General features: G+C 39.4%; 1 protein-coding gene across 1 annotated transcript in view; it reads left to right on the forward strand.

Annotated features, from left to right (window-relative positions):
- The window catches only part of MEGF11 (multiple EGF-like-domains 11), a 216839-nt gene that overhangs the window by 126127 nt on the left and 70790 nt on the right, over window positions 1-19922 (forward strand). Inside the window, exons 9-10 of the mRNA XM_009321452.1 lie at window positions 1466-1678; window positions 9008-9182. Coding sequence (XP_009319727.1) covers window positions 1466-1678; window positions 9008-9182 — 388 coding nt within the window. The remainder of the gene's footprint in view (window positions 1-1465; window positions 1679-9007; window positions 9183-19922) is intronic.

Raw genomic sequence — 19922 nt, forward strand, 5'->3', positions numbered from 1 at the left:
TCTCTGGTCGCTTTCCCTTCGTGTTTGTCACAGGCTCCTCTCTCTTTGGGTCTCATATGAACCCCTGAACTTGGATTGTGTAACTAGTAACTGTGTTGATGCTTATTGCAATTAAATCACTAGCTAGGCCTTTTGCTTTGTTAATTTGTTTTTAGTAAAATGTGATAATCTGAAGCTGCAAAAGTAATGCTCTTCTTATATACTGACTGTGTTCATTGCAGTTTTGCCTGGCTTGCAACACACATTAATCTTTTATTACTGATCATTATATTAACTCTCACCTGCCAGCTGTGAAATGACCTGCAGAAAGACATGTAACAATTGTCTCTATCCACTGAGTTTACAGTATACACTTTAATCAATGCTCAGGATTAAATTAATGCTGATAGGCAATTTCCAATATCTGGCATCCATGCGATAAGGGAATTGGGCTTTTCTGGGCTTCTTTTCTTTTTTTATTAACTGAAAAGGCCTATCTGTATTTCACGGTGGATCATGTAAACTGTAGTACTGACTCATTGCAGAATTTTGAAACCACTGAATTGTGTCAAGCACAGAATCGGTTGCTTTCATTAGGACCTTAGTTGAGCTTTTCAAAGTAGGAAATATTATGAACACTTCAACTGGTTGTGTAGGACAACGAAACAGACTTTTTGGCAGATTTCACAATGTATCCAGTAGGGAAATATTTTAAACAGTGCATGGAAGGTGCAATTTAAAACAATCTGTATAGAGTTTACAGGTTCCATTTTTATGTGTATCAAATATTAAAAATGTTGGCAATTCTGGAGAAGATACTACACTAAGGAGCGTGAAAGTGATTTGTCTTGAGATTTTATACTACTGAGCATCCCTGGAGTAAGAGATGAAAAGCAAATTTGAGCTTTAGTTACTCAGAACACACACAGAAGACAAAGGAGTATATTTTCTCCCAGTTGGTATAAAGCTGGTGCAATGACAGCATAGAGGGAAAGTAAAACTATACATTGCTGGAGGACACTTTACTCAATATTGCTTAATAGACCACATTCCCTCTCAAACCTCATTATCACTAAGAGGACTATATGCTTTTAAAGAAGGTGCACAATCCTTCTGTAATAAAGAGAAAGCAAACAGATGAGGTTTTGTTTATAAAGTATCTTATTCTATATCAATTTCTTATGGTTGATGAATGGAATTGTCAAGGTCCAGGAAACAAGAATGCACTTTGCTAACTAAGGTAATATTAACTAATGCAAATTTTGCAGAATATAATTGGACAGAGATTAATGCACTTTCAGTTAACAGCAATTTACATGCCCAAGATATCACATCATTCCAATGATATCAGTTCACAATATATTACTTGAATAAACGAGCAATGATTTTGTACTTAATTCATTAACAAAAATATTCCCATGTAAAAGTCATAAGCAGACTAGACTATAGCATTTGATTGGATCCTGTCTCACATATTTCATTGCAGGTGTCAAGAAGAGTGTCCTATTGGGACATATGGCTTTCAGTGCACGCAAAGATGTGACTGCCAAAATGGTGCAAAGTGTTATCATGTAAATGGAGCGTGTATGTGTGACCCTGGATTTAAAGGGATTTATTGCCAAGAAAGAATGTGTCCAGAAGGGTTTTATGGCCTCAAATGCAACAAGAGATGTCCCTGCAATATTACCAACACTCTCAGGTATGTACATCGTATTATATACTAGTGCAGGGACTGGTCAAATAAAAGCATTGGGGAAAAAAATTAATTAACTACACCTACTCCCTTTTTCTCTGTAGTTTTAATTAAGAACACAGACAGTTCCTCTGGCTTGCAACCTTTGATTTAAATGACCTCAGGTTTGGAACCATAAACCTCAGTCCAGCCAGCTACTAAGGATGTATCTGTTAACTATTTAAACAGTTCTGCTAAAATCTGAAACAATCTGACATATGGCCTTATCCTGTAACTGCAGTCTTCCAGGCATAAGAACTATCATATGATGCCCATATGTATGTGTAGTAACCCACTGAAGTTTAAAAAATATAGATATATTTACTCAAATCCATCATTTTGGCTCTTTTTATGACATGGGTTTTCTTGTTAGATCTATAGACAGCAAGGGGACTCTCAAAATGAAACCTAATTTGCTTCAGTTTATGTCTCGTGGCAAATTACCTTGTTGAAAACACTTGAGGCAGATGTATAAATAGACTGAAATCAATATCCCCAAGTCAGTCTATGGAACTGTAACGAAGTTGACATTGTCAAAACAGACATCTCTTCTCTTCTCATGTATGCCTATTTTTGCTCTTCATTCAGTATGTCTATGTGTGAAATATTCAGGAAAATAAATATCAGGGAAGTATATCTAAAATGGAATAAGTCGTACTTAAAAGGTCAGGTTTTGATGTTTTTTTCCCTTTTGCTTTTTTTAGAATCTGATTCTTGAGGTTCTCATTACTAAGACCTAAAGTCACAAAGAGACTTGGGCACCTAACACGAGATAGGTTGAATTTACTTTCCTGTTGCAGGCTTGAATAAGTTTTTTGAACTCTGAAAAAAGGAAGAATTTAAGACTCTTCCCTATTATCCTATTTGTTACCTTTTGTAACTCCTTGTCTTGTTTACTGACTGCTGGAATTACTATTTGGAGATTCCTCACTCCCTCACATGCAGTAAAGGAAGACTGGACAGCAAAAACACCCCGGCCTGAGCTATTCTGATAGACTAGAGTGCCTGCAAGATGCTGAGCCCCTCAGCTCGCACTTGATTTCCTCCTTTTTCTGTCTGTTACTTTAAACATTCATAGCCAATGCAGGATTATGTAGTCTTCAGAGGGAGGTGGGGATAATTGATGCCCAAGCAAATATGCCCTTGATACGGACATTCTTCAATTTTAAACCAGACAGGTAGGGACCTGACTGTCTTGCTGATGATGACAAACCTACCTTGCCATCTTGCAGCCTGCTAAAATATAAACTATCTCCTCAATTATGTATGCAAGCAATACCACCTAATTCATGTGCATGCACACACACACATACACACAAACACTTCAGGCAAATCTGTTTGTGTGCCTGAGATAAACTCTATTTGTCTCAGTCTTGGAAATAAACAGGTGATATTTCTTGTGAATTCAAGTTCAACTGTGAGCAGTTATGTTTTGCTTAACTGAAAGCCAGAGCTCACAATGGATTATTTAAAAGCCTTGTAATTCTGATGATATGAGTCCTCTACAGAAAGATAGCTCTAGCTCTATTGGATTTGACAGCAAGGATCCAAAGTGTTCAACACCTCAAAGGTAGCTCTGTACAACAGGCTTCTATCACTTCTGATTATTTTGTGTATTATAAAATCATTGCAAAAAATAACATCCCTAAAGCATGAGCTGAGCATTATACACAAAAGGTTAATGTTGTGTTGTACTGAGGATAGGGGATGTCTCAAGAATTACTGCAGAGTGAGCTAAGGTATAAATTCCTGCATGTCACATTACTCTGCAGTACCTGCCAGCGTGCACGACTTAAACCTGCGGTAAATACAAAGTAAACTGCTCCTCAGTGAAAGCTGTTCTTCATGTGTACTGGAGGGTGAGAATATGCTCTTGGACAGCAGCTGACACAGTGTGTCTTCACCCCCTCTCCTAGCCTGCAGAAACCCGTTTGTGTGCCCATTTTCCAAGAAAGGTGAAAATAGAGTGGAAGGACTACAAGGCATAGGCAAGGCTGAGCTTGGCTGCTGTTTCTCAGCTAACTGCTCAATTCATTAAGACTCTTTTAAGTGGGGGAAGATAGTGGGTTTGAGGGTGCAAGAGTTCATCCTGGGTTACTCAAAGAACTACCTGGGAGATGCTCTGGGGGTTTGCCAGAAGATCCTTCCTGAAAGAACAGACTAGCACCATCCAACTGTGAAGAAAGGTGAGGTCTCAAGTTTGAGAGAGCTCAGAAAGGTGGAGGATCCACTCCTCTCACAGCTCTTTTCTGGGCATGTGGTCATTCTTACACACTGTATACCTGACCTGTGCCTGGTTGCTGTCTGACATATATTTTATGCCTTCCCTCCCATCACTGCTCCATCAACTTCACTTGCAGCATTCTCTGCTAAGATGGTATCTCCATTTCCTTAATAAATGAGTCTAGTCTCTCCATTGATAAAATCTTCCTTTTTCCTACATCTTATCACTGCTGTTATGGAACAAAGAGATATCAGCAAGCTGTAGATCTGTAAATGTTCTTTCATTCATCCATGGTATTTCAGCTTTCCACTTTTCAATGAGCTCCTCAGAGTGCTGTCAGTTTCTGAGCTGAGGAGTGTCAGGGTTGATGGAAAATGACCTTCTCCAAAGGCAATCCATATTCTGAACAAATCTTTTTACTGATTGTTTAACCAGTCCCATACAGCACACTTCTCTTCCCACCCATCTCCTCCCATTCTTCCCCTGAATTTTTATCATTACTGGAACTGTGGTCTTCCAAAGTGATTCATTTACTGACAGCCATCTATTTTCCCCAGAAGCAGTTTAAACTGTCGGCTACTTGTTGCATTACCTAAGTGTGTAGGATAATTATATAAACACTTGAAAGAAGGTGAGAGAAGCTTGCTTATTTCTGTCAGTGCTTTTGACTCATTTGATCTGGTTATTGGAAAACTGGCTGGAACGGAAAGTTCTGGGGGCTTTGAGAAGCAGGTTGGGGAGGAACATTAAGAAATACACAATCAGCTTTTCTATTTTCATAGATCTATCTATTCTAATGTCTGGAGAGACCAGTGTGATCATCTAGTCTAACCTCCTGCATAGTAACGGCTGAAGAACATAATCCAATAATTTCTGCATCAAAGGACACTGAAAGGCACTTTGTACAGGACTTTTGAACAACCCCAGAATTAGGTAATTTAGAATGCGCTAGTGACTTGGACTGTCCTTCCACAGGGAAGGATTCGCCTGTAAAAAATTTCCCCATGCAAAAAGCCCATGTTGAGACAGTCTACAACAGTCAGAAAGGCATAATCCTGGCTTGCTCTTCTGAAAAGCAGAGAGGGAAATGAATAGCTGGAATAGTCTCAGCCACCCACCCTTCCTGAACACTGGTGTGGAGCCAGTGTGTGGAGCCATATGCCTTTAGTAATGTGTTTCCCAGGTCAGAGACATGAGAAGGGAAGGAAGGCACAGTGACCTCTTAAGCCTTGACACTTTCCTACTGTGATGAAGTCTAATGAAACAGATAGATCTCCAGAGGCTCTAATTATTGCCTCAACACCAAAAAATTTGGAAGGACCAAACTCCATGGACCTTACATGAAGTTTTGCCTTGACCTAAATCAATAATGTGCTTCAATGAGGCTGGCTTTGAAGACTTGCTGGACTGAAGTAGTGGCCTTATAGTATCATTATGGCTACTTCTTTAAAAGCAAGAGGGCATTTTAGTAAGGGAGACTGAATGTAGTATTGATGTTAAAAGACAGAAAATACTGTTAAAAAAGGATTAGGGCTGTTGTTAATTAAGATGAGATGACTGGTGCTAGTGTAGAAACAGAAAGTTGGGAAATTCACTGGGAAGAAGTTGTTTTGGCTGAAAGATGTATGGAGAACAAATTCAGAATTTGAAACAGACTTTGCTGTCTAAAGTATTTATTTTCCCAATTTGCCTTAAGAAAGTTGAATTACCTGGTTTCCTCAGATTTCCTCAAAATTAGGTGCTTAAAAAATGTAAAGGTCAAAAATTACTTTCTGTTTTTCAGTTCAGCTAGTAAATTTAAAAAAATGAATCTTTATTGCTGTAAATGTGGCTCAAAAGCCAGGGACTGTACAGCAGCTTCCAAACTCCAACAAGAGCCATGGAACAATTTCCTTCTCATGCCATGTTGTGTGCTGGGGACAGCTTCCAGTTTCCACCTCTACGTGGCCTAGTGCCAAAGAAACACTTGGCTGCTTGCATTCACTCTAGGTTTTCTACAGTATTCCTTCCTGTTATGCAAGAGACCTGAAGAAATAAAAGTTGTTAAGATTCGATGCAAAATACTAATGTATAACACTGCCAGTGTCTTTCAAGAGTGTAAGGTTCCTTTCATGCTTGCAGCAAGTGGTTGGAAAGCAGCTGTCAGTGGGTTTTGCCTTCTGGGATCCTTTCAGAGGCCTCTGAAAGGATCTTCTTACCCATCTGTTAAGTGATCCTTCTCCAGAGGAATTGCTTGTGTTTCTTAATTTCAGTTTATCAGTGGCATGGAGAAGTGCCTTACACATGCTGCACCCCATGCTGGCAAAATGTTACATGGACTCATGACCTTGAAATGTACATTCAGAACAGGAAGGGAGGAATGTAGGTTTGAGGTCCTTTTGCTTGTTACGCTACCATAACACTATGGTGTGTGTCAATGTTTGGCTTGCCAAAAGCTTTGGAAAGATTTATTCCGCTACTGTCAAGGAGAAGTTTCCCTTCCCCTGCTGTACAGTCTACTCACCAACTGTTGCTACTTACCCAGAACTATTGTTACGGGTACCATAACTCTGGAATTTAATGTGGAGGATTTTTCCTAATCCTACAATGCCAGCACTCTGTAAGACAGCAAAAGATATGTATTTCAAAGCACTGAAGGACTACAAGTGCTTGGCCTAGGAGAAAAACAAAACTCTGCTATGCTCAGACCGATAATAAAGTTGTTCTTGCTTCAACAGGAAGATTATATGGATGCAGGGACCCAAACATCTGCATTGAACTTTTCCTAGCTCATAGCCTCATAAAAGAGTGGAAAAAACTTTAGGGGGGCAGAATAAGGTCTCAACCATCTACTGGACCTTGTTTTGGAGTCCAAGCCCCCTGCCTCCTGCAGACTCTTCTGCAAAGCCTGTTTGGTTCTTGCTTCTTATTTTAGTGCATGTTAGGATGATTTTTCGTCCTTTATATATAGCTTGCATCTCATGCAAAAAAGCTGTCCATTTTGAAGGAGCCAACCTTGGAGTAGAAATTCTTACTGAGTATAGTGTTTTCAATTGAATTGTCATAGACTGATTCAAACTGCCATGATCATATATTATGTTTGAAAGATTTAATTTAGCCAACAGATGCAGTTCTTATGGAACCATATGATATGTGCAGTAGTAGTGAAAATAGAGAAACAAAAAATCCACTTTAAAATATTTCCTTAATGTTTAGTTTTCTGCTCCTATTACATAATGATTAATAGACACAGAGGGGGAAAAAACCAAGCTTTTATTATTTTCATCTGAATGTTAAGAGGTGCTTTGTGAACAACCATAATTTCAGGGACTGCTTTGTCAGAAGAGTTTCACGGGTGGTAGTTTGTTAAGCTGATGAAATGTTTTAATTAGTAAAACACTCTCTATGATGAAACATATGACACTCACAAAATTTGATCATTCTTAGTCACAACAGTATGTGACTAACCTCTCCTACCAGTAATTGCCAGAAACATACTTGGAAATCACATTTTATGAGGTTACCTTGAAAATTAACATATACGATATTAATTTTATAGATGTAAAGAAACCCATCATGTCTGCGATATTGAACTATAGCATTAAATAATCGTAAAGGAAAATAAATAGTTTCTATGAGGCAAAAAAATAGGAGACGGGTCCATAGAGAGGTGCCACTTTGCAGAAGTCTATTTTTTCTTGTTCTGAGAATAATAGAGAAAATCTGATTTGTAGGAATATTATTTCTCATCTTTCTCACTGAGGGCTAGACAGTGCTATTATGGTACAATCTTGTGGTGCAGAGGCCCTCAGCACATACTGAGCTCTCAACTGAAGCCTTACACTCCCAGCTGACCTCAGACAACATGGGGTCCTTTTCCAAAGATCAGATTCCCTCTCCATCCGCTGCTCTCTCTTTTGACCACCTCATCTCCCCAAACTAGACATCCCCCTGTGCTCTCCCTTCCCATCCCCCAGAAACCTCTGTCTCTTCAATCCAGGACTTAACACATCTCCAGCCTTCCCCTCCTTTCCTAGCCCCCAGCCACAGCCTCAGTGTGTCTCTCCTGCTGTGGGAAGTTAGTGCCCTAAGGAAACAGGGGAGATGCTCTTTCTGTTTGTAAAAGAGGAAATTGTGAATAAAAATAAACTGTTTCATAGCAGGAGGAACAAAGGGGTAAGTCTTCCACCTACCAGATGCAGAAGGACCAGGCATTGTCTGGTCTTTTGGGCTTGATTCTCCTTTCTACTTTTCTCTCTGTGTGCTCTCACAACAGTGTGGAATTGTCTGAATAGAAATGAAAGCCAGAGGATTCATGTTGGGCAGCAATGCTCATTATTCAGCATAAAGGTACTTGACTCATTTCCCTGCACAGCTGAGATTTAGTCCAAGGACTCCTGTTAACTCCTGCCCCAAATAAATCCCAAGGCTTCAGGGAGTCATCAGTTCTGTTCACTATGGCTGAATATTCCCTGCAAAATTCTTTTTCCAAGGAGATTTTTTTCCCTTCCAAAGCACTTTGCCTTCCACCTCTCCTTGCTGAAAAGTTCTGCTTAGATGGCATTCACTTTTAAAATGCAAAGGAGAGGAGAGGAGAGGAGAGGAGAGGAGAGGAGAGGAGAGGAGAGGATATTTGTGGCAGGTTTATCTTCACCAATCTCTTGATTGCATTCCTCCATCCATTGGAATTTCTCCTCCATCCATTGGAATTTCTCCTACCTGAACATCTTTGACTATATTACAGCCAAATAGTATGGCACATATATGTCATACAACAGTATGGATTAATTGTGCTGTGGTTAATGTCAGTAATCCAAGTCACATTGATTTGAGAATGGAAAAGCATGAACTTCAAAGGTGTAAAATTACCAATGCTGTGGCAGTTCCCGGATGTTTGGAAGCGGCGTGCCAGGCTGGTATTTAGCACCATATTCACTTCCTAAGTTATGTGGCTGCTTATGTCCACCATCCTTAACAGTTTTCAGGTTTGTGTGACTCTTGCTGGCATTGCATGTAAAACATTCTACTGCTGTTTACGGACTGTATTTTTCTTTCATGTCTACATCTCATTAATGTCTGTCTGTCTTCATTAGTTGCCATCCACTGTCTGGAGAATGTAGCTGCAAAGTTGGTTGGGCTGGACTCTACTGCAATGAAACCTGTCCCCCTGGATACTATGGCGAAGGCTGCCAGCTGACCTGCCCTTGCCAGAACGGTGCAGATTGTGACAGCATCACTGGGAAGTGTACGTGTGCGCCGGGATATATGGTAAGTGAGAGCTGTGAATAATGGGGCATTTCATAAGGTACCTGCAAAAAATTAAAGGGGATTTTAATCTGTTTTCAAATAATATTTGCATAAAAGTGGCCAAATGCAGGTAATTTTTCCCCATTCTATTATAAGTCCACATGATTCTCCTTTGAGTAGTGTCAGCTTATTATTTCTGGTTATTTACTTAACATCAGTATTGTAAGCTTATTACTGTTATAAGGATAAAGACATGGTTTCCCATCGTATATTCTAAGTCAAGACATAACAAAAAAGATGTCAGATTATTGTCTGCCTGGAAGAGCAGAAAAAGAATTCTCATGGCCTTTCAGCATGTTCCTTGTCAGTCACACTGTGATTTTAATAGATGAAGATCTTTTAAAATGTTACAAATGATAGAGCAATTTATGTCTTTTCTGAGCATATATGGCAGGTGTCTTTTACCTGAGCATCAGAAAGAGCTTCAGACATTCTGAGGTAAACAAGCATTACATTTTATAGATGAAATATAAAATGGCTGAAGAAATCAGCCAAGATGAAACAACAAAAATTCAGAATTAACGATTGCCAGGTTGCAGCAGAAAGTATTAGGACATGGATCCATGTGTCCAGTCCTGCTACAGCTGGGCATAATGGAACTCTTGCTAGTAAGTTCCCTGGTCATCCATATATGAAGCACCTCTTTACTTCAGGAGCACACCGTGGATGAGATCTGCAGACTATGTTTAAGAAATAATACTTCCTAAAGAAAAAAAAATATTTTCAGGAGAGAATTCCACTACAACTTCATTAGCAGTTGTCTTTCTATAATTTATGTCCTTAATTTTACATGATCTGTCCCTACAGGCCTATCTGTATGTTTTCTATACTATTATGGTAATTATTACTTATAATTACTAAGTTTACTAGAAATCAAGCTTCAGATTCAAAGACGTTCCCAATATTTTTAGAGCTTCCACTGACATTTAGGAGCCAACTAATATGTGCAGTCTCCTAGATGAGTTTTACCCTCTATCGTTTTAAGTTACAGCTTCAAAATGAGATGAATAAATATCTTCAAATACTAGGGAACATGAGATGTGATCTTTGACCATGTTGTAGCTCATTTGATTTGCATTTATGAAACATGGTGGACATTGTATCAGGTAGCTTTAGAAACAACAGGAGGGGAATGGCATGTTGAATCTGGACAGCAGAGCAGCCACGTCTTACCATCAGTGCCCACTGCAGTGTTTAGGGTTTTCTTGAAAAAATGTTGCAGTATTCTGCAGGGGCATATGCTGCTGTCATCTACAGGGGAAGGCTGCACAGCTGTGTGACAAGATCCATAGTGTGGGAGTCCTATATGAGATTAGTGGGATGCTAAAGCCTTTTTAGCCTCCCCCCCTTTTAAATCCACACCTGAGCTTGTGATCGCCAAATGTCATCTCCAGAACTGTGGAATTGGAGTTATGGCTTAAAGACACTTTTGTTCGCTGCTTCATGTCAACAGCTGAACCTGAAAGTTGGAGCTTCCATCTAATTTCCAGGGGTTCTCTCAATGCCAGGTATAAACAGATTTATTTAGGTGTGAGGGGTAGGACTGTCAAAAGCATCTATGCAAGACACTAGTACGTAGAGATGTAAAAAAAAGAAGAAAAGGGCTTTGAGCTTTGATTCCCCACTCACTTACACTAACAGAAAACAAGATTTTATCTTCTCTATACAGTGGTGATACACAAGTATTAATATAAAGTGGAGGAAAGTATGAAGGCAACAGCATGTTAGTAACAAATGCAAAATAAAAAGATACCAAGACCCTCTTTCTTATCAGGAATGCTGTTTAAGTTTCCAGCACAAAAATATTTTGGGACCCTTTATTGTACACATTTAAAAAAAAACATAATTTGTCCAATATATATTACTCCAAGACAGTATTATTGCAGGCATGAAGCCTGGGAAGTTCCTATTGCATTGCTTCAAAATAATATTTAATCTCATAATAAAGAGCTTTCTTACATTGACATTTAAACAGCTTGGTTATTGAGGATAGCTCTATAATCACTGAAGCATATTTAGGCATTAGTATCATTGCTCTCTCATAATATACTATAATCTCTGGCAATTAGTCCATGAGGGGAAGTAAAGCCTTGAAATTGCTAATTTATTACCTCTGAAGCATATTTGTCATTCGTATGCATGCCAGATGACTCGAATTGCAGTGGTTCTTTCAAATGCTAGAGAACATAGGCTGTAAAGAAAACTTGACAGGAACCTTTACTTCCTACCCTGGAACGGCGGTGTCCTGCCGAGCTGCTCTTGCTGTACGCTCCATCGTCTAGGCAGGGAGAAGGTGTCAGCACCGCTTCACGACGCAGCCTGCAGGTCATGTGAAAGACACTGTGGGGCCAGAACCCTCTCAAGGCTTGAAGTGGCTTATCTCAGTGACACACTCAAGACCAGACTTTGCCTTCAAATATGCATGCCTACCTCTTGCTGAGGCAATGGGGAGCTTTGCCTGCGGGTAGAATTTTGCCCTTGAATTCAGCTAGCCTGCAAGTGAGTGGCGCGACTGTTCATGAATGCAGGATGTCTCTTTTGGCAGCGCTGACAATAGGGTGATGCTAATACAGAACTGGGCAGAGCTAATTATTCAGAAAAGCCATAAATGAATCCCTCTTGCTTTTTCTAGCATGAGGCTTGGCTGATGCAGCTACAGTGTGAGGAATTTTGCCATATGATTGGAAAGAACGAAAGTGGGATCAACATCTTACATTTTACAGAAACATTTGATCTACACACAATTTTATATAGCAGAGCAGGCTGAAGGGTTTCTAAGTAAGGGGGGAAGGAAGAGGTTATGATAGGACATGGGATATAACTGCAAAATCTAACTGCAAAGGCAGAGAGGTTGGATCCATAGGACTTTTGGGTTACTGGATGCCTAGAAAATATAGTGACCAAGAAATGACAGTCTTTTCCTGACAAAGCACTCCTCCAGCCCACTTCTTCTGCACAGATGGCTTGTTTTTTAACTGTGCCCTGCCTCAGCTGTGTCAGGGCAGCTGGGCAAGGTTTCAGAATGATTCATCTGCAGTCGCAGCCAAAACAGGGACATTTTGTTGGGATGCAGAACAAGCCATTAAAAACACAAAGCATCTGGTCACCTTTATTAAATGTATTAAGTAGGAAGGCAGCCATCCCATAGGTTGACATGTACATGAGCAGAGCACTTAATTTTTGGAAGTTAAGCAGATTCAAGTTTTAAAATAAAAATGTACATTGTAGCTCAGAAAATAATACATTATTTATTAGCTGTGACATTTCCAAAAAATCAAATGCCAAAGATGATAAATATTGGTGAGCTTGCAGTTTTGGATAGAATTTCAAAACATTTTATGTCTTCTTTTTTTGATGAATATTTTGGGTCAGACTCAACAACCAGATTTGCACATACCTAGCTCTGAAAACAAATTACACTATTGTAAAGATGTTATTGGGTACCAGTACAGGTTATTTGTGTGAGGTTCTGATATGACTGTGCTCACACTAGGGGATTGCACTATTTTAACTGTGTGGGTGTCTAAACCACAGTGCAGACACTGTGCCTAGGTTTGACTGAAGACGTAGCTGAGAAATCCAAGGGATCCACAATCATACCCAAAACAGCCCAGTTCTTGGAGGCAGCATACAGGACAATAAAAGTGGGATAATAGGAGCAGATGAGACACAACAAAATCTTCTTCCCCAAAATCACAGAGCATGTCTAGAGCTACTCCTCATATGCTCCAGCAGTAGAGTCCACACTGCAGGCCTGTTGGAAACACCGTGCTTATTAAATCTCATATGTGAAGGGAGGATAAGGGTTGTATAATTTAATTAAGATGATTGCAGGGAATCATTATGATAAACATGCCAATAGGGCACAGCCGTGAAACTGGTATTTTTAACATGTTTGAGGATTGCCTCTCAGTACTCATGATGAATTGCCAGTGATGCTTTTCTGAAGAATGGTTTTGAAAAACCATTCTGCTGCCATCTCATTTGTGGCAAGAAGGAATCTGATAAACACACAGGGAGTACACAAAGATTAGCCTTAAAAAGTATAGAGGGAGATTCTTGACTGGTAGAAATTGGATCCTTACTCCCACATGCAAATAGTTGCTCCTTGCAATAAATTACTTGGATGCAATTATGGGGGTGGTGAGAGGGGTTATACTGACTTGTACCTTCCCCTCCTTTCAAAATCTGCTTTAAGATGCTCTCTCACAAGCCCACTGAAGTCAGTTGTGCAGTAAGGACGTAAAAGAAATCAGGATTTGCCCTGTCCTCTCTTCTCTTGTTTTTGGTTCATTGAATTTTATTCCTGTAATTCAATAAATGTGGTGAAGAAGGCTAGAGGATATGAATTAAATATGACAGGAGACCACAGGAATCCTGACCTTCTGTCTCACAAGAAAATCTTGAAACCAACCCCCTGCACGTACCTATCAGCGTTCTAGCTACTGAAATCATTATAAATGCTGTTGAAATACAACTGAGTTCACCTTCTCCATTGCACAGCTAATTGCAACTTTCTTGAAAACAGTAGCTATCTAGAGACCTCATCCTGTGATATGCCTTTGTTTCTTTATGGATGCTTTGTTTTCTTCCTTTGAAAAATGGATTTAACTTCAAATGCTTTCATTCTGTCTATTGTGGCAAGGAGATATGTAGTTAAAACATTTCTCAGCCCAAGACACTCTGAGAAAACTTTAACACTTATCTATGGAATGTGTGGTCAGCTTTTACTTCGGTGGGCACTTAGGTCTATATTTCACATCTAGATGACAGAACTTGTATTACTTTAAAGACTTCATCTATTTATGCTGCAATTTTTTGAAGACATGTCTGCTTTTATTGAACCCTGCATGCTGGCAAGCAATGCTAGCACTTCATCACCAAAATGAAAGAATTCATTTTGATGTTTTTCTATTCCTTGACTATATTGGTAGATCCCATACAAGCCAATCACAGTACAGGAAAGTATGGGAACTATAGGAGTGATGAGCTCTTACTAGAAGGTTTTTCAGCTTTCGGAATGTCACTTGGATTCCCTAAGACTTTCCAAGATATAACCTAGTACTGTGCATCTATAGCCATTTACGTCTCCTGTTGACATTGCATCAAAATTGCATTTTAAAAACATAATAATGCCTTTCAAATGTATCCTTATATAAGTGCTTATGTATATATCTCTCTGGCTGAGCTCAGTGGGAATCTGTGCACTTAAGGACTGAAACACAGGCTTAATCTGGGTCTATAAATCCATAATTTTGTCTAGTTTGCAGAGTTTCTCAACATAATGCTTTCTCTACCACGGGGGTACAAATTGCTTCCAAGGTTTACATGTACATGCCTGCACATCAGAGTAAAAGTCAGCCCCTGTAACACACAATAAACAATAGCTCGAGCACTTTTAGTAAAAATAAATGTATATTATAGTGCTATAAATCTATTCAAATGCATAGCAAATGTATAACAAACTTTGTAACGGATAATCTCTCAGTCAGTACAAACACCCAAACACACAGTCTCAGGCCAGTCTTAGTCTGCCCCATGCCTACCCAGTGAGTAAAATGACCAATTTACTCTTCTATAGAAATGAGGAGGACCATAATTTTGTGTTACCTATAGAGGTCATAAGGAACTTACAGGTCCAGTCTGTGGAGTATTCCAGCCCCACTGGCTTCCTTCTGGCGCATACAATATCTCATGTTCCCTGAAGAAAACATACAGGAGAGAAAAAACAGTCTTTCCTTCTATATTAAAAAAAAATTGAAGCCTGCTCCCCTGTCCTACACCTTTAAAATTCTCTCTGTTGTCTAAAAGAAAAAAAAAGTAAATAGAAAGGAGCACCTTATCTTATCTTCAATTGAATTTTCCCTGAAGGACCAAAATCCCAGGTAGGTCTGGAGGAATTTGAAGAATCGTTGCCTGTAGGTGTTTTCTAAACACTCAAGGTTGATAAATACAAATTTATCAGAATATTCCCTCTCTTCTACATATTTGCTTTCATCTTTATTCTAAATGTATCATCCTTCACCACTTCAGAAGGAAGCAGGAAAAAATGAATGAGACTTCTTTGTCTTATAAGCCCCTGGCGCAGTAGTAAAGTTATTTTATAAATTTCACAAAATTCTTAATATAAAAAATGAACCTAAGGTTGGAGATAGTGGATCTGTTTTGGGGGCTTTAACTCATTTAAATGATCCATTTCTCTTTGAGATAATTCCAAAAGAACTTCAGTGGAAGCTCATCTCAGAGCAATAGGACACCTCATCAAAAGGTTTAAAAAGAAAAGACGAGGGGAAAAAATCTTCAATAGAGCCTGTGTCCTTTTATCCTTGATTTACCGAGCATATCAGTTACCCCTCTTTGTTAAGAGCTCTTTTCATTTATAGGTATAAAATAAATTCAACCATTTTATCAAGATGTTCTTGTTACCAACCACCAGTATAAATTTTACTTGCTGTAGGTGGAGAAAAGGTTTTCTAGCACAGCAGTTGTCCAATTAACTGGAGTATTACAGGCAACAGAAATAGTTTGCCCAGTCTCATTTAATGAATTACCTAGATACACAAGGAAGATGCATTTTCTTCTCACTGGTTTCCTATTTGTATTCATAATCCAATGTCTCAAAACCATTGTGAATGACTAGCAGTAGTGGCAATGGGTACACAAAAAGGCATCCATACTGTGCAGGGGCGTTTGAGCATAGGCTATAACTGGGAATGAGTGAATTATTAATTAATAAGAAAAGTAAAACAAGTTGTCCTATAAGTAGTGGAGCTAAAAGAGCCCTGTTTTCCACAGATTTCTATCCTTATCCCCTCTGGCCTTTCCTACCCCACTGCAGTAACACTGTCTCTGTCAGGTCTCCTATGACACTTTAGCTAGCAAAGGACACTCAGATGGGCTCATGGACCTCAAATTCACATAATCCCCTCCCTGCATAACCAGGTTAAAAGTACCATGCATTGCATGGTACATGCAATGTACCTAAAAAAGAAAGGATTTTGCCTGAACAAAGACTGAATATTAAGTCATGACGTGGAAGAAATTGATTCCCGTGCTCACAGCCTTTGAACTCTTTCCTATTTACTAGTTTTTCCTTTGTTTCTCCTCAATTATTCAGGATTTCTTAGTAGACTTCATTTTAAGATGTTCGGGAACATCCCTCTGCAGCCATGACCAATTCCCCAGCTACCCTTGAAATAAAGAGACATAGACAACCAGAAAGGGAAAACCAACCCAGGAGAACTATCACTGGTGATCCAAGAAGCATTGCAAGAGGGAAAGTCCCTGCTTGGATACAAAGAGAGTAGTGGGATGCAGCTGAAGAAACAGTGAAAAGACCTGGCAGTTTCGAAGTGTTCTGAACAGTTTTGAGAAGGTTTTGTCAAAGTCAGCAAGAAGGAAATGCAGTCTCTTTGATAACAGATATTGATGTGAGATTTAGGTCTGGTGGTAAAGTGAAAGACAGGGATATGGGAAATTCAACTATAATAACTTTTAAAAAATGGAAGATGTAAGTGTGCCCTGGGAAACCATGGTGGGAAATGTTAAAAATTATATTCACATGGTGCTTGAAAAGTGAATAAAGATGAAAATGCTATTAATTGTGAGACAATCAGTCACAATAACAGAATCAGGTCCTCTATACTAACTATGACTGCATCCTAGATCCCCTTTTCCTGGTTCCGATCTCTGAGGAATGCATTGTCCTTTGAACTTGCATTTTCTTGGTGTTTTCTACATGAAGATAAGACTGAAAACTCATCTGATAATTTTTTCTAAGCTTACAAATTACTTCACAAGTGGATGTGGAACAAGAGGGCAACAAAAAACCACTCAGTTCCATACAGCCTAATTAAGAGTGAGCTGGAAAATTGTTCTTGAAATGAAAGAACTGTCACTTTCTAGTTGTACAGAAGTTCTTCTGTCAGCTGGGCTGCATGTTGGTAGGTCTGAGTTTATTAACACAAATCAAAACATCTCATGCCCAATGTTTTGGTACATTCTTCACATAAATAGAGCTGGTCAGGAATCATTAGTACCTATCAGGATTTTTGCATATTCATAGACCAGACAAAAACTACCTCTGAATTGCATCTAGATATCCCTTTTCATTGATGACCTCTGAATTTTCTTACTTACTTCTCTATGCATACAAAAGTACATATTTATGTGAGTAAAATGTCTGTACTTTCATTTTTTTTGTAGGCCATTGGGACTAATAACAGACTATAAGTTTTGCATTCCTAGGCTACTAGGTCTGATCCAGGTCAGTACAGATTGAAAATTATCTTCTCTTGACTGTGCAGTGACCTGCATGAAATGACTTTGGTCTCAGTCCAGCTCCTTGTGGATCGGTATGTACATCACAAACCCCATTTCTATCAGCAATGGCTGGCAAATTTGCTGGCACACTGAGCCATTTTACCATTTTACCTTCAGAAACCATCGCTTCAGGTCAAGCTTGGTGGCGTGGCTGTGTGATCCATTTCAAAGGCCCTGTAGGACAAACAGCACAGGTACTCGGAACTTTCAGAACAGCACCCTTCATGAGCCTTGCAAGCCACCCAGATTGTACTGCATCTTTCTGAAATGGCAGGTGCTTTTCTGAAAAGTCAATCCACTTCTGAGATGGCCCTGCCGCATGTAGACTAGGAAATGATGAACATCACCTCAATGCAAAGAAACTGGATGTGGGCTAAAACCAGTATTTCAATAACAGCTCAGGAATGGGTTCTTCTGGCTCTGCTGTATTACAGGAGAAGATATCCTACATTCAGATCCCAACGGGGAAGATCATTAAGGGGGGCCCACCTGTGTATTCCCAGGCTTTCAGACTAAGCCGCTCCCCTATTGATTTTTGTATCAATGAACCAGGTGCTTGCTGCCTATTAGGCTTGTTGGTGTTCTCCCCCCGGAGCTTGGGTTGACCAATTAGACTTTTCTGCTGGAGCACCGGCAGCCACAGCATTTAGGAGCCTGTGTTTTCCTAAAACCTGACAGTGTTCATGTCAGTGCCTGGCTGCATGAGCCACAATGAAGGGTCTTCTCTCACTTCAGGGCATTTGTTTTATGCTTTTGAGCAGGTGAAGTATTGTACCGGAGTATTTAACAAGGTCACTGGATGCACAAGACACAGTGGGTCTCCCTCAGTTGTGGAAACTGCATCCCTTTCTTCAGATTCAACGGAATTTTTCAGACCCTTTTATGAACTACTTCTATTTCATTTTGTTTGCTCACTCTCTTATCAATGTACAAGCTCCAGAAATTGTCTGTGACAGCTTTGTCAGCCCCAGTTTACCTGAACACAACTGCTAGGTTCGGTAGGATTGTCCTAGGTACACAAAAGTGGAGTTTGTCTCAGTGACTGCCTCTACTAATGAGAACTTATTCAGTCACACACAGTGTCTATAATTTAATGAGAACTGTGAGCAAGTCCCAGGTCTCCTCCTCTTTCTTCTTATACTTACTTTTACTTCTGGGCTCTGCTGCAGTTTTATTTACCTGAATAACTCCAAAGTTTTCTTAAGTGGGTCCAAAGGAACCAACTTCATATAGAAAGCTTGAATGCCTCTGCCTTTGTTGCTAGTTGACATATTTCCTGTATTTTATCCTTAATTGGCAATGTGGCTATGTCAAATTGCATTTCCATTCCTGTATCCTCATTCAGAATCAGTGGAGCTCAATATTCTGTTCAGACTGAGTTATTTGATCTGAATTTTGCAGAGGAATAAACTGCTTGCCGATAGCAGTGTCTCTTTTCATCTATTAAGCTTCTAAATATATATATCTTTATCCACACTATCTGTGGATCTATGCATTAAAGTGTTGGTAGCTGACTCTCCTAGTAGTTCAAATTGCAAACTGACTTCATTAAAACCACCTAAGTATAGGATTTAAGTCACAGGTTAGTTTTTAATTTTATTTTCTGTCTAACTACACTGTCAAAGGAAAAGACTTTATCCTATACAGTCAGACATGTATAAATGGAAAAGCCTGGTGTGTTTTCTTATGCCAAAGAGCAACTGAAATTTTGCCAACTTTTCAGAAGGTACATTGCAAACCCCATTAGCTTAAAGTTGACATACCTTTTCTTTTTTAGATGCTTTCTTTTTTTGCTTTGATCCTTTCACATGTGGATCATGCAGCTCAGAACCAAGGTCAGCCGCAGGTGTTAGCATCATCAGCCCCATACTTGCATATTTTCCATCCACATATTGCTGCTTCTGTGGCTTCAGTACTCTTAGCAAGAGACCAGCTGAGAATACCTGCTGTGTACAGCACATTTAACTCCTCCGGGACTTAGTCCATCCAGTCTGTGTGAACAAGTTTCAGGCATGCACTGATGTACTGAACTTGTTTGGCAGCTTCTGCCACAGAAGGATGAAGATGCAGGTCTCAGCTAGTGACCACACTGGCGAGTGCAGACAGTGTGCGTGGTAGGGAAGTTTAGGTTTGGGACTATGCTTGGACATTACCCTTAATTGTATAGTACAGCCGTAGAAGAATTCTGAAAGAAAGTTTGCAAATAATGCAAAACTATTGGGACTGTCAAATATAAAAACAGTAGCAAATTTGGGGAAAGTTTTCATGTTACTGAATGACTGGGTAGGTTGAAATTCAGTGTTCAAAAATGCAGAGTAATAGACAATGGGAAAATAGCATTAAGTAAATACACAAAAGGTGAGTTCTAATTTTTTTCCT

Source organism: Pygoscelis adeliae, unplaced genomic scaffold (genome assembly GCF_000699105.1).
Source record: "Pygoscelis adeliae isolate BGI_AS28 unplaced genomic scaffold, ASM69910v1 Scaffold13, whole genome shotgun sequence".
Lineage (NCBI taxonomy): Eukaryota > Metazoa > Chordata > Aves > Sphenisciformes > Spheniscidae > Pygoscelis > Pygoscelis adeliae.